Consider the following 13,642-nt stretch of genomic DNA (forward strand, 5'->3'; position numbering starts at 1 on the left):
ATGAAGTAGTGGAGTGAACATTTAATCGATAACTAACTATAGAATTTGTAGTTAACCAGCATCTATTAACAACTTTTCTTCTACTTTAGCATTATAAGGCAATATGTCACATAACCAAGCATCAATGTTTAAGTAAAATAGAAGTTATAATGTCTGAAGCATGAATAATTGTACTCAAAACGTCTGCTATTAAATTCATTACCTGCTCTCTCCTTTGCTCCCCCCACACCCCCAAAAAGTAACTTCTCTTTCTAGACTACCTATGTTATTTAATTACCCAAGTTTGAGGTAATTTTCCATTCCTTCCTTCCCTGCTTCCACTGACTTTACTCACTTTTTCTGTCTGTTTGCATGCTTGTTTTAAGTTCAACCCAACCTCTCATTTTCCACTTCAGTTCAGGTCTTCATCATCTCTTTTCTGAACTAGAAGTAGGATTCTAACTCCAGTATTCTCTTCCAACTCATTCTTTGCAGCGTCAGCCAAATATTGGGTTCTGACAATTCACCTCCTCCTGTAAACCATCAAAGATACCCACTACCCAGGGAGCCTGGGTGGCTCAGTCTGTTAAGCATCCAACTCCTGATTTCACCTCAGGTCCTCATCTCAGGGTCCCGGAATCGAGCCCCGTGTCGTGCTCCGTGCTCAGTGGGGAGTCTGCGTAGATACCTTCTCTCCTTCTTCCTCTGCCCCTCCCCCCACGCACATGCATGCTCTCTCTTTCTCTCTCTCTCACACACACATAAATAAATCTTAAAAAAAAAAAAAAAGATATCCACTTACCCACAGGCCCAAATCCAAATTCATTGCCTGGCAGCCTCCTCTCCTCCCCAGTCTGGCTCAGGACCCCTCCGTGACCTCTTCCCCCACAGCAACTTCTCTCAAGTCCCCTGTAGCCCAGCACACAAGCCTCCTGGTCATTCCCCAAACATGCTTTCACCTTCATATCCCTGTGACTCTGCTGGTGTGGTTTTCTCTGCCTGGATAGCCCTCTACTCCACCCCACCTAAAAGGAGTCTACTCATCTTGCAAGACCCAGGAAATTTTATCAATTTTAAGTGCCTTTCCTTGCATAATGTCCCCCCTGCTGCCTCCTCCCCATGCACTTTTCTGTCTGGGCTTCTGTGCATTTTGCACTGCTAATTTAAACTCTTATTCATTCAGTCTACAAACATTTATTGAGGGCCTACCATGTATCAGGCATTGTGCAAAGGGCCAGGAATGCAACATGTGAAGAAGAGCTTAGTCCTTAATTTCAAGGAGCTCATTTTCCAATGGGGAAAACATGGTAATAAGCAGATAGATTGAAAGCAGTGTGGAAATTCAGTGGTAAATAAGGTGTGACAAAGCATCATGGGAGCTCAGGTGAGATGAACGGGCATAAATTAGGTGGAGGGAAAACAGAAAGGAGTGGCCAGTAGAATGAACAACAGTGTGAGCCAAGTCACAGGGGAGAATGAGAAATATCAGACTTCCTAAGGGAACTTCAAATAGATTGGCATTGTTGGCATGCACTGTGTGAGAAAGAGAGAGTGAAAGATGCATTAGAGCGGAAGGCAGGAACCACATCATGGACCATGTTGTATTGTAAGCAGGATTATTCATGCTGGTTTCCCCAGTTAGATTTCACTTATCCATCCAACAAATATTTATGGACTACTTACTAGATGCCAGACATTCTTCTAGGAACTGGGGATGTTACAGTGACCAAATTATTTTTCTTATTCCTATGGAGCTAATATTCTTCTAGAAGGAGTTAGACACTGAACAAATTAACAAAATATATATTGGTGGTGATAAGTGTTATGAAGAACAAACAAAGCACAGCATATGAATGGAGAGTAGTAGGGGTGCCATTTAGATAGGGCAAGAGGGAAAGATAACATCTGATGAGAGACCTGACCAGCAGTCATCCACACAGGGAGAAGAGAAATACAGAGGGAACGTTAGGTGCAAAGGCCCTGAGGCAGGAAAATTCTCTGTGTGTTTAAGGACAGAATGACTGGAGTAGAGTAAGCAAAAGGAGAAGGGTAAGATATGAGGTAAGGGAGGTAGGAAGAATGAGTCCTCTTTTTGACAGGACATGCAGACCTGGGACATAGAGATAGCTAAATCAGTGGCTCTCAATCCTGGCTGCATATTGGAATCACTTCAGAAACTTTTTTAGAAAGTATGCCACTTGAATCTAACGCCCAGAAATTCTGATTTCATTGGCCTGGGGTTGATCTTGGGTACCCGTATCTATTAAGTTTCCCCGGGTGACTCTAAAACACATCCAGACTGGCTAGATAAACTTTTGTTGGAAGAAATTGAATTGAATGTCACCAACAGCAAGTAATTCTTTTATTCTAGCAGTGTAGTCTTTAAGCACAACACTACTCTAGATTTATTTTGAAGGCTATTTTGTTTCTTACTAGTTAAGGGGCCTTGTGTAAGTTGGCTAATTACTCTATTACTCCCCTGTGGAAAAATGGGCACATCATATGCCTACTTCCACTTACGCAATGTTGTGACACAATGCATAATCTGCTACATAAGTGGAGACTATTTGGAATGTAAAAGCTGATGTGGAAGAATTGCATATAAGCACCATAATCAGAACAGAGATATTCTTGGAATGCTGTAATTATGCATGATTTCAAAATAAGATAGACACTTCAAAAGAATTATCAGCAGACAGCTCTGCATAGAATTTCAGGAAGAACAATAAAAGAATACTGGTTTCCTTCAGTGGAAATACAAAGAAAGAAGGTGTTTGGTGAAGTTCATTGATAAGGTTATGGATCCATGGGATTTTAGAGCTGGAAGGGCCTGCCTCCTCTGTTTGCCCTTGAGGAATCTGAGGTCCAGGAAGCATATGAGATTTCTCTAGATCTGCCCAAACAGGCAATGGTAGAGCTAGAACTGCAATTTCCATCTCCTAACTCAAAACCTACTGCTCTTTCCCCTAAACCACAAATAAATCAAAATTATGCATTTGCATCCCAGAATGGAAACTTATATTTAAAACCAAAAAATACATAACTGCAAGTGAAAAGAATGTAAATAATGCCATCAAAACATGAATATAAAACTTTGTACAGAGAAGATTATAACGTTTTATAGACTTTGTTCCCGGAATATTTATTGCCCAAACCGCATTCAGAAATAACACAACTGGGCAAACAAAGGAGGTGTGACAGATGTGATCCTGCCAGTAAGATATCTGCTTCATAGGAATATTCTGGGCACTCCCCTACGGTCCTTTCTCTTCTCAGTCATGAAAGCATTATTTAGGGGTCTGATTTAGTGACTTCCTAAATTACAACCTGAAGATCTAAAGGAGGGAAGGTGCCTCCCACAGTGTGTGATTCACCCCCAGGGAGGCATAGAGCTCTTGGGTGAATTGTGATTGGCTATTCAGAAGCTTCTATGGCTTCTAGGGGTAAGGTGCTTAGAAGTAAACTGAAAATGCTGCTACTGTGATCATCACTTTATAAGATGCAGGGTTACTTGATGATTAATATTGTTGCAATATTTTGGGAAGAATTGTGAATCTCATGATCTTCCAATGATTTAAAAAATGCCCTTTGTAAAAATGAGCAACAAGAGTAAACCTGCTATTTATGTATAAACACACCATTTTATTGCACAGTATAGGGCAATCGATGTTATTTTATGTATATATCTTTTGAGAACAATTGTGAGAACACTTAAATCCTTACTAAGAAAAACACTGTTCTACAATGGAATAACTAAACACTTGGTAAATGACTTGTGGATGTTTCTGGACATGCAGAACCTCCGCTGGATGGCTCCTGAGGTGTTCACGCAGTGCACACGCTACACCATCAAAGCTGACGTCTTCAGCTATGCTCTGTGTCTGTGGGAACTTCTCACTGGTGAAATTCCATTCGCTCATCTCAAGCCAGGTAAGACATCCTGCAAAGTCTCTCTGTTTTCCAGAGTTCTGTGCATTTTCATGACTTCAAGAAACACTTTTTTCCAAAAAAATTATTACTCTCGGTGGGTGGGCAAGGTGAGAATTAAGTAAACAATTTCAATTTGGGTTTTTTTTGTTTTAAAAGATTTTATTTATTTATTTGAGAAAGAGAGGTAATGAGAGAGAAAGGGCACAGCAGTGGGGAGAAGGATAAGCAGGCTCCCCGCTGAGCCAGGAGCCTGAAGCAGGATTCGATCCTGGGACCCCGAGACCATGACCTGAACAAAAGGCAGCCGTTTAACCAACTGAGCCACCCAGGCGCCCCTCAGTGTCTTTTAAAGCGTGTGCCAAATCCAGAAAACTTAATGATCTGTGTGATTTTGAGACACAGGCACACACAAGCATTGGTATATTTTTATTAAAGTTTAAGGCTTTGGTTTATCTGTGGTTAATAAAACAACAAATGACTACGGTCACATGGCAGGTGGGTGCAAATAACGTGGACATTGTAATACTTATTTTTTGAGATTAGATTCTAGATGCTCCTTTTTAGTGTGTATATAAGGGTGAGCTGAAAGTAGCAACACATAAAAATAACCTATCAGGACTGTTTTCTGCTTGTCTCACATTATAGAAAAGAATTGCTTTTCCTAATAATTTTGTATTACATAAATGGATACCTTCCAAAAATGGGGCTTTGTGAGTGAGCCTAATTTTTGGTGATAATACACATTATACTCTGTGTACATGTAGACTGTAGAGATATGGAATTTAACCACATGAAAAATATACACATACTTGAGGTTTAAGGTAAATTTTATTTGCTTCTGTCTTTTCATTTTGAGTTGCTTTTATGTCTTGTCATTCTATTTACTTACTTGTATTCACCATTAGACTGGAAATTTGCCCCCACCAATCACTCATCTGATTTATGTCATTATAGGTTTGCCTTTTCCAGAATGTCCTATAAATGCAATCATGTTGTTGATTTTCAGAAATTCATTCTTTTTTTGTTCCTGAGTAATATTCCATTTTGGGATGTATCTCACTTTAATTATGCATTCACGAGTTGATGATTATTTGAATTATTCTCACTTTGGGACTACTATGAATAAGATGGTTAAGACCATTCTGTTCTTTGTGTGGATGGTTTCATTACTGTTGAATAAACATGTAAGAGATGACTACTAGATCTTATGATAAGAGTTTTTCTAAGGTGTTTTTACCATTATGGATTCCCACCAGCAATGGATTAGAATTCCAGTTGCTACACATCCTTGACAGGACTTTTTTGTTGCCTGTTTTAAATAAAATATTAGCCATTTAAGTAGGTATGTAATGGTATATCATTGTAGTATTATTTTATATTTCTCTAACAACTAATGATGTTGATAATCTTTTCACATGTTTATGTGTGTTCATACCTCTTTCTTTGGTGAAGTGTTTGTTCAGATTGCCTTATTATTTCCTTGTAAGAGTTCTTAGATTCTAGGTAGAAGTCTTTCATCTGCTATGCATTTTGAAAGTATTTTTCTCTAGCCTGTGGCTTGCCTTTTCATAGTCTTAGCAATGTCTTGAAAGAAGTTTTTAAATTCAGTGAAGTCTATCTTATCAAACTTTTAAATCACATTTTTTGGTATCCTTCCTAAAATATGGTTGCATCAATAAGGCTACAAAAATTTCCTCCTATGTTTTCTTATAGAACTCTTAGAGGTTTAGGTTTTATATTTATAAAATCTGCTTGTGTTCTCTTTTTCTAACGGCACAGGTATGAGTTTTTGTTATTCTTTTGTTAATTTATTTGTTTTTTGGGCACCTGAGTGGCTCAGTCAGTTAAGCATCTGCCTTCAGCTCAGGTCGTGATCCCATGATCCCATGATCCCAGGGTCCCAGGATCAATGGGGAGCCTGCTTCTCCCTCTCTCTCTCTACAGTTCCCCCTGCTTGTGCTCCCTCTCTCTCTCTCTCCTTCCCTTTCTCATATAAATAAAATCTTTTAAAAAATTCTTCATAAAAAATTTGTTTTTTAATATGGATGTTTAATTTTCCAGCATGATTTGTTGAAAAAACTTTCCTTTCTCCATTAAATTATTTTGTTACTATTGTCAAAAATCAATTGACAGTATATGTGTATTTATTTTTGGGCTCTGTTCCATTGATATATGTCTACCCTTACGTTAATACCATATTATATTGAAAGGTTACAGTTAAATCTTGAAATCAGGTTATATGAATCCTCCAATTATGTTCTTCTTTATAAAAATTGCTTTGGCTCTTCTCGGCTTTTTGCTTTTCTATATAAATTTTAGACTCAGCTTGTTTATTTCTACCAAAAAAAAAAAGCCCACTGGAATTTTGGGTAGATTACATTGAGTTTATGGATCAGTTTGCGAAGAACTGACAACTTAAGCATACTGAATCTTCCAATCAGTCCACATGGTATAGCTCTCCCTTCAGTTATGTCTTCTTTAATTTCTGTCATCTGTGTGTTTGGTAGTTTTTAGCATACAAACCTTGCACATTTTTTTACACTTATCTCTATGCATTTTGTGTTTGATACTATTATACATGTTATTTTTTAAAATTTCAATGTCCAGTGGTTCTTTGCTAGAGGAAAGATACAGTTAATTTTTTTATTATGTTATGTTAATCACCATATATAGTTAATTTTTAAATATCAACCTGGTACTCTACAAATTTGCTAAATGTACTTATCCATCCAAGTAGCTTTTTTCTACATTCTTTGAGATTTTCCACATAGATGATTTTGTGGTCTGTAAATAAAGAAAACTTTCTTTCTTTTCAATCTGTATGTCTTTTTATATCTTTTTCTTGCCTTCTTGCACAAGCAAAGACTGTGATAAACAACAATGAACAAAAAACAAAAGGGATGAGATATATACCTCAAGGACCTATACATAGGTCCTTCTCCAAATTTCACCCACCACTATGCTAGTCAAATCTGCCATCTTTATCACTGTAACTATTGCAATAGCCATTTGACTTCTTTCCCTTCATTCTGCCCCACTTCCTCTCCACTCCTCAGAGAGCTACTGGAATGGTATTTTTAAAACATAAAACCAATTATGCCACTATTGCTTAAAATCGTCCAATGGCTTCCCGTGTTCTTAGGACTAAATCTCAAAGTTATTAACATGCCCTGCACAACTCTACGTGTTTCTGTATCTTGACCTTGCTCACATCATTTTACGTCACGTGCTCCAGCCACTGGAGCCATCTTTTGCTTCCCATTCCCAGTGTGTCCCATTTCTTCTGGCCTTTTACTAACTTTTCCTCTGGAAATGCAGTTGGTGAATGACATGGTAGTTATGACTGAACTTAGTAAACTGAAAACTCTCTGCAGCTGTAAGATGAGAGATGATGGTGAAGTGTAACACAAGGTCAAGACCCCTAGGATGCTATGCTTTTACGGCACTCATTCTCCATAAAGCCCATATAAAAACTCCAGTCATCCTTGACTCTTCTCTTTCCTTCTTTTGCTCATTCCTCCTGTCCTTCCTTTCTTGTTGTTCTCACTCATTTCCTTATTTTCTGTCCTACTTTCTAAATATCTCCTGAATCTTTCCACTTCTCTCCCTCTGCACTGTATCTTAAATGGTGTCATTATCTCCAGGTTTTCTTATCATCTTCTTTTCACCAGTTGCCATACTATAGCTAGGTTTAGCTTTCTAAAAACTGAAGTTAGATCATCTGGCCTCCTTTATTTAAAATCTCCAATGCTTTCCCTTTGCTTTTAAGATAAAAACAAAATTTCTTGAAACAATCTACAAAGCCTCACACTTACATTCCTACTTTCCCGCCCAGGTCTATCTCTTGCCACTTACAGTCTCTCATCTATGTTCCAGCCCAGAGCCCATTTCTTTTCCCCAACATGACTTGCTTCCTCCCTCTTCCCTGTCTTTGCACACATTAGTCTCTTTGAAACATTCTTGCTCACTTTCCGTCATATGAACCCTAATTAATGTTTAGATCTTAGCTTAAATATCACTTCTTCCCACAACATCTTCTTTAATTCTCTAATATTGGGTTAATGCAGTCTCCTCTATGCCCCAAGTCATCATTTATTATAGTATTTATCATACTGTACTCATACAGTTTTGGAATTTTCTCTTCTCCATTATCCTTTGCTAATTATACAGTGAATATTTCAAAGAGATAAAGATCCCTTCTGTCATGAACCCCCCCAGAAATATTTACCCTTTTTAGAGGGAGAATATTATATAATAAAACAGTTAAAATCTTGCCTAAGAATAACTTGATACCAATATCCCAGATATTAGAATTTATAGTACTTTATTGGAAAGAAGGTTTGTTTGTGATAGATGTTGAATTTTTTAAAGTTGGACAGTGACCATACATCAAGAAATGAGACTGTTTATATCATTGCAGTGGTTAGGCAATCTAGCATATGTTCAGCAATAAATTATGTGAAGCATCAGATTCAATATAAGCTACATATTAGCCATTTACAAAGAGGAACAAATCCATGACTACAATGTATGACAGCATTATCAATTATAGTAGTAGCAACATTACACATGGCTCATCCTTCTGGATTTAGTAGTACCCTATCTCCTGGGAGAAATACAAAAATGGAACACAAATATTGGCATTGACTCTTATGCAAGTGATGGGTATGCACTGAGAAGAACTTGAAGTTAGAGTCTCTTTTGCATAGGATATATTCAAATTAACCTTATAATCTCAGGCTTAGAAAGAACCAAAAAGCCATCACATCCAGCATCCTATGGGTGACCCGAGAGATCAAATGCCCAAAGGGCCAGAGGAAATAGGCAAATGCTTAACACAGAACAGTGTGATGGACAGGAAATCACATGCTCTGACTCAAAGGGACAGCTGCTACCCAGCTTCAGCCAAACAGTGCCATGCAGGAATGTAGAGGTCACTGCCCACTGTTACCATATAAAATAATTTCTGTGTGTTTGTGTTAGAAATCTAAAGGCTTAGGGCACCTGGGTGGCTCATTCAGTTAAGCCTCTGACTCTTGATTTCGGTCATGATCTCAGGGTCGTGAGATCGAGCCCCATGTTGGGCTCTGTACTGGGTCTAAGGCCTGCTTAAGTTTCTCTCTCTCCCCCTCTACCTCGTGCATCCATGCTCGCACTCTCTCTCTCTCTCTCTCTTTCTGTCTCTCTCTCTCTCAAGAGCAAGAAAGAAAGAGAGAGGAAGGAAGGAAGGAAACTAAAGGCTTTTACATGTTGTCAATTAATTCAATTTTTAAGAAAGCATCTTTCAGTTTAACACCATATGGGCTAAAGGGAATCAGCATAATGTGTAAGAACATGAGCCTTGTAACTGATGCAAGCTACTTAACCTAGCTATACTTCACTTTGTTTTTAAAATGGAGATAATAATAGGACCTACCTCAAAAGATTGGAATGGTGACTGGGAATTGGAAGCACTCAGTAAATATTAGCTATTATTATTATCTTTAGGCTGTCATTGAATGCTCCTCTGGCTGGGAACTGTGCTAGAGTTAAAAGGAAAACAGAGAAGAATAGGGCATTGCTCAGGCCCTCATAGTACAGAGCAGAAGTTAAGTCCCAACTAGAGAGAAGCAGAGTGCTAAAGATGCTCCCTGGAGGAGTCTCCTGCCCAGACTGTGGAGAATGGGAAGATGGTATCAGAGAAGGAATATGAGAAGAGATGATACCTGAACTGCAAAAAGATGTAAACTAATTAAATGAGAGATAGTGGGGAGGTAGAGAAGGAGTTCTAACAGAAAGCAGTATGGGCAAGGTGCAGAGGCATGAGAGATCCACAAATAATTCAGTAGGGATGAATCAGAGAATACAAGGGAATCCATCACAAGGCACATGCTGTAAATGTAAACCTAGAGCCAGGTGGTGAAGGGCCTGTGTGTTCACAGTGAAAGTCACTGCAGGAGTTTAAGCAGGGCAATAATTAAACGCTATTATTATTTTCAAAACTCCTTCTTGCTACAAAGCAAAGTCTAGATTGAAGAGGCTTGAAACCAAGGGCAAGAAGACCAGGTAATCTAGATAAGGATGTATAAAACCTTAACTAGGGTAGTGGCTTTAGAAGAGAAAGGAGGCCAGTTGTGGGAAATTTGAATGGGATTTGCCCATGGGTTGAGGTGGGAGCACAAGGGAGAGGGAGGAGTCAGGGTTAATTTCCAGGCTTCTGGCTGAGCCAAAAGGAGGATGATGGATCCAGGGAGAAAGCAGATTTGTGAGAGAAGTGACAAGATTAGGCAGAGAAGAAGCCAAGGTGTGAAGCCAAGCACAGAGAGAAGAACCAGGCAAGATGAAAAAGGAGCTGGTCTGACCTGGCAAACAAGAGCTGTACTGGATACATTTCAGAGAAAGAAACCAACACCTGCTTCCCAGATTTTATGTCTCTCCTGGGTCTGTCTCCTCTGATATATCACGAAAAACTAAAGAACAAATCTAAGATAAATTAATCCATCAATATGTATTTTATCCAATCCCATTCCCTTATAACCAGGTACCAAATTTTGTGGATCACTTTCAGATTATAGTTTGAGGCCAAAGAAGAAAGCCTCTTGTTTTTCTTTTGTCTTCCTATGTGATGCCAGCTGGTTCACAAGGAGACTCAACTCTGTGTCCTGGGATTCCTCAGTGCCAAGCTGTATCTAAGTCTCGGATGTGGCAGCAAATTAAGAACATCTGCCAATTCATTCTAGCCAGATTTTGGTGAGACTTCATATTGAAGTTTTAAGTCAGAGTTGCAAACTGTAATATAGGGGCCAAATATGGCTTGCAAGTTTTTTTGTCTCACATATGATTGTAAAAAATAAGAATTTAAGTACATTTAGAGACACAATTATATCACAGGATCCCATATTTGTGGCCATTTGTGTTTGCTACCCCTGTTTAAATATTAGATGATTATGTTCTCCATATATGATTAGGATCCTAAAGCATCTAAATAAAATAACCTTAAAAGGCATAAGCACGTTGATGATATGGACTATGCTTGGACAAGTAATAGGAAAATAGGAGTGGGCGAAAGTTCTGAAATCCTGTGTTTGCTGTGCTAATCTTTATCACTTTATCACTGAAAAGAGTAGAGCCAGCCAATCACTACACAGATCACTGGAAAGATCAAATCGGTCCAATGGATAGTGATATTTCTATGAACGTAGCTTATATTAACATTCCAATACTTCATTACACTGACAAAGATTGCAATGAGAATAGACACTGGTGCAAATTAATCTATTCTTCTGACAGTCTGTAATGAGAATGGGATGTGGTTTAAAAAATTAAGCCATTCTTAGTGCAATCTCAAGATTGCAATCTCATGGTCTCTCTCAGATGCTATATGCTCTGGTGATACATCATTGAAAAGTGTCAGTTTAACAAAGAATGTGTCTCAGCTCTTGCTGGGAGAGTGGTCTGCATTTGCTTTGTTTCACCACAGCCCAACCCATAAAAACAATGAGGTAGAATCAATTGTGTTTTTTAAAACACACATACACACAATCAAAACTTAAAACAAACAAACAAACAAAAAAAAACAAATAAAAAACATTCCAGCAGTTTTATCTTAGTCAAAGCTTACAAATAAAATACCGTACTTTATTGCTCTTTTTTTGTACAGATGCTTAGATTTATTTTTATAAAACGTAAGTGATAGTTTAATTTAGGAATTCAGAATCCAGTACCAATTTATCCATAAGCAATATAGCTAATTAAATTCACCATGAAGAGCTGCATAGTCATCCTCTCCACAGCCATATTACATTATGAGCTGGGGCTGGTGACAGATGAGATGGTTTGTAGCCTTGTAATTTGCAGTAACTCAATGCAATCTTTTACTTAGTATTCATACTCCCAAAAAACCTCAAAAGGAACTATGATTTCTGGTCTAAACAGAACAGAAAATATACAATGTTTTTGATATCTAGTTCTCTAGATTCAGACTAAAAGGGATCAGTGAAACCCTTAGCTCTATAGATGATAATAATTACAGCAACAACAGCTAACACTTATTGAGAACCAACAATGTGCCAGATGCTCTCTGTACACTATCTCCTTTAATTCTAACGATAACCTGTGGTTTAGGTTCTATTAGGATAAGATATATGCTCAATATCACATGCTAGTAAGAGGGACAGTCAAGACTTAAGTGTATGGCTCCTTGTCCCCAAAGCCCATGCTTATCACCATTACACAAAGTCCTCACTGCTTCATCTTACATGTACAAAAATTAATACTCACAGAGGCAAATTAGCTTAATCAGGATCTCTCATAGAGTTAAAAGCAAAGCCTCCTGGAAATGAGGCCCCCGCATTTCCTTGTGAAGGGCATTTCTTGTTTTTCTTTTTTGTGTGTTTTTGTTTTGTTTTTTAGATTTTATTTATTTATTTGAGAGAGGGACATGAGAGAGAGCATGAGAGAGAGCAAGAGCACAAGCAGAGGGAGAAGGGTAGAGGGAAAAGCAGACTCCCTGCCAAGCGGGGACCCTGAAGTGGGACTCCATCCCAGGACCCCAGGATCATGACCACAGCTGAAGGCAGATGCCCAACCAACTGAGACACCCAGGTGCCCCAAGGGCATTTCTTAATAGTCATACTGTTTCAGTTTATGGAAGCCCCCTCCCCAAATGTTCTGAAAAGAAAGATGAGATTATGAACTAAATATGCCACAAGATCTCAATAATTTACCTAATTGTGTCATAATTTAATATTAAACTAAACATATTCATTCCATGGTGTTTCTTGGTGACTAGGCATTGTGCTCTGTCCTAAAGACATAACAATGAGCAAGATATTAATCAGCATTAATCCATAATCCTTATTTATTTGTACAATAAATGTTTACTGAGTCCTCTATACCATGACCAAAATATGATCTCCAGTGAAATCATATTTTGAACTGCCTCATTTACTGATTCATTTGGTGCATATCAGTTGGGTGCCTACTAATTTCCTGTCATCGTGCTAAGCACAGGAGATACAATGGTGAAAAGTTACAGTTCCTGAGCTCAAGGAGCTTGTGATCTATTTACAGAGGCAAGCAAATAAATGAAAAATTAAGTATAATATAATGTATGTTATTGTAGTATCAGGTGCTGTGGGAGTACATAAGAAGGGCACCCAGAGACAGTTCTTTAAGCTAAGACCTAAGGGACCTAGATGTAATGTGGGAAAAGAGGGTGTGAAAGAGCATTTAGGAAAAAAGGATCACCTTTCTGAATTTGTGATTGAACCATAAAAAGCAGTGAAAATCCAGTAATTCATCTCTTTAATGATTACTCATTCATTTACCAAATTTATTGAAAAGTCTAACACTTTATTTTTTTCTTAGTTTATTATCACTCTCATGGAATGTTCGGTACATTTGGTCACACGAATGAATGAATGAATGAATGAAGGTTATCACATGTTGTACTGAATGCTTGTTGACGATCTCTAATAATATCCTTTTTTTCTTGATAAAGTATTAATAAACAATAAAGAACTTGAATCCACAAATCAATACCATGGTTCTATAAACCTTTGAGGCTGACTCACAAAATCTTGTTTTCAGGATAATGGGAGTGGGAAAAAGCTATGCTCTAGAATTGTGCAGTCCACTATGGAAGCTACTAGACACACGAGGCTATTTAAATTTAAATTTATATGAACTGAAACTGAAGTAGAAATTCAGTTATTCAACAGTCACACCTTTTTAGTGCTTAATAGCCACATTT

The 13,642-nt window shown here is 38.0% G+C and overlaps 1 protein-coding gene across 5 annotated transcripts in view; it reads left to right on the forward strand.

The window, feature by feature from the left end:
* The window catches only part of TNNI3K (TNNI3 interacting kinase), a 315,373-nt gene that overhangs the window by 220,010 nt on the left and 81,721 nt on the right, over positions 1-13,642 (forward strand). For all 5 annotated transcript variants that reach the window (XR_003522330.2, XM_027606927.2, XM_027606935.2 and 2 more), the window contains one exon: positions 3,777-3,909. Coding sequence is in view for 4 of the 5 variants with exons in the window: in XM_027606927.2 (XP_027462728.2) it covers positions 3,777-3,909 (133 nt within the window). In the remaining variant the exon portion in view is untranslated. The remainder of the gene's footprint in view (positions 1-3,776; positions 3,910-13,642) is intronic.

This window comes from Zalophus californianus, chromosome 4, assembly GCF_009762305.2.
Source record: "Zalophus californianus isolate mZalCal1 chromosome 4, mZalCal1.pri.v2, whole genome shotgun sequence".
In the NCBI taxonomy this organism is placed as follows: Eukaryota; Metazoa; Chordata; class Mammalia; order Carnivora; family Otariidae; genus Zalophus; species Zalophus californianus.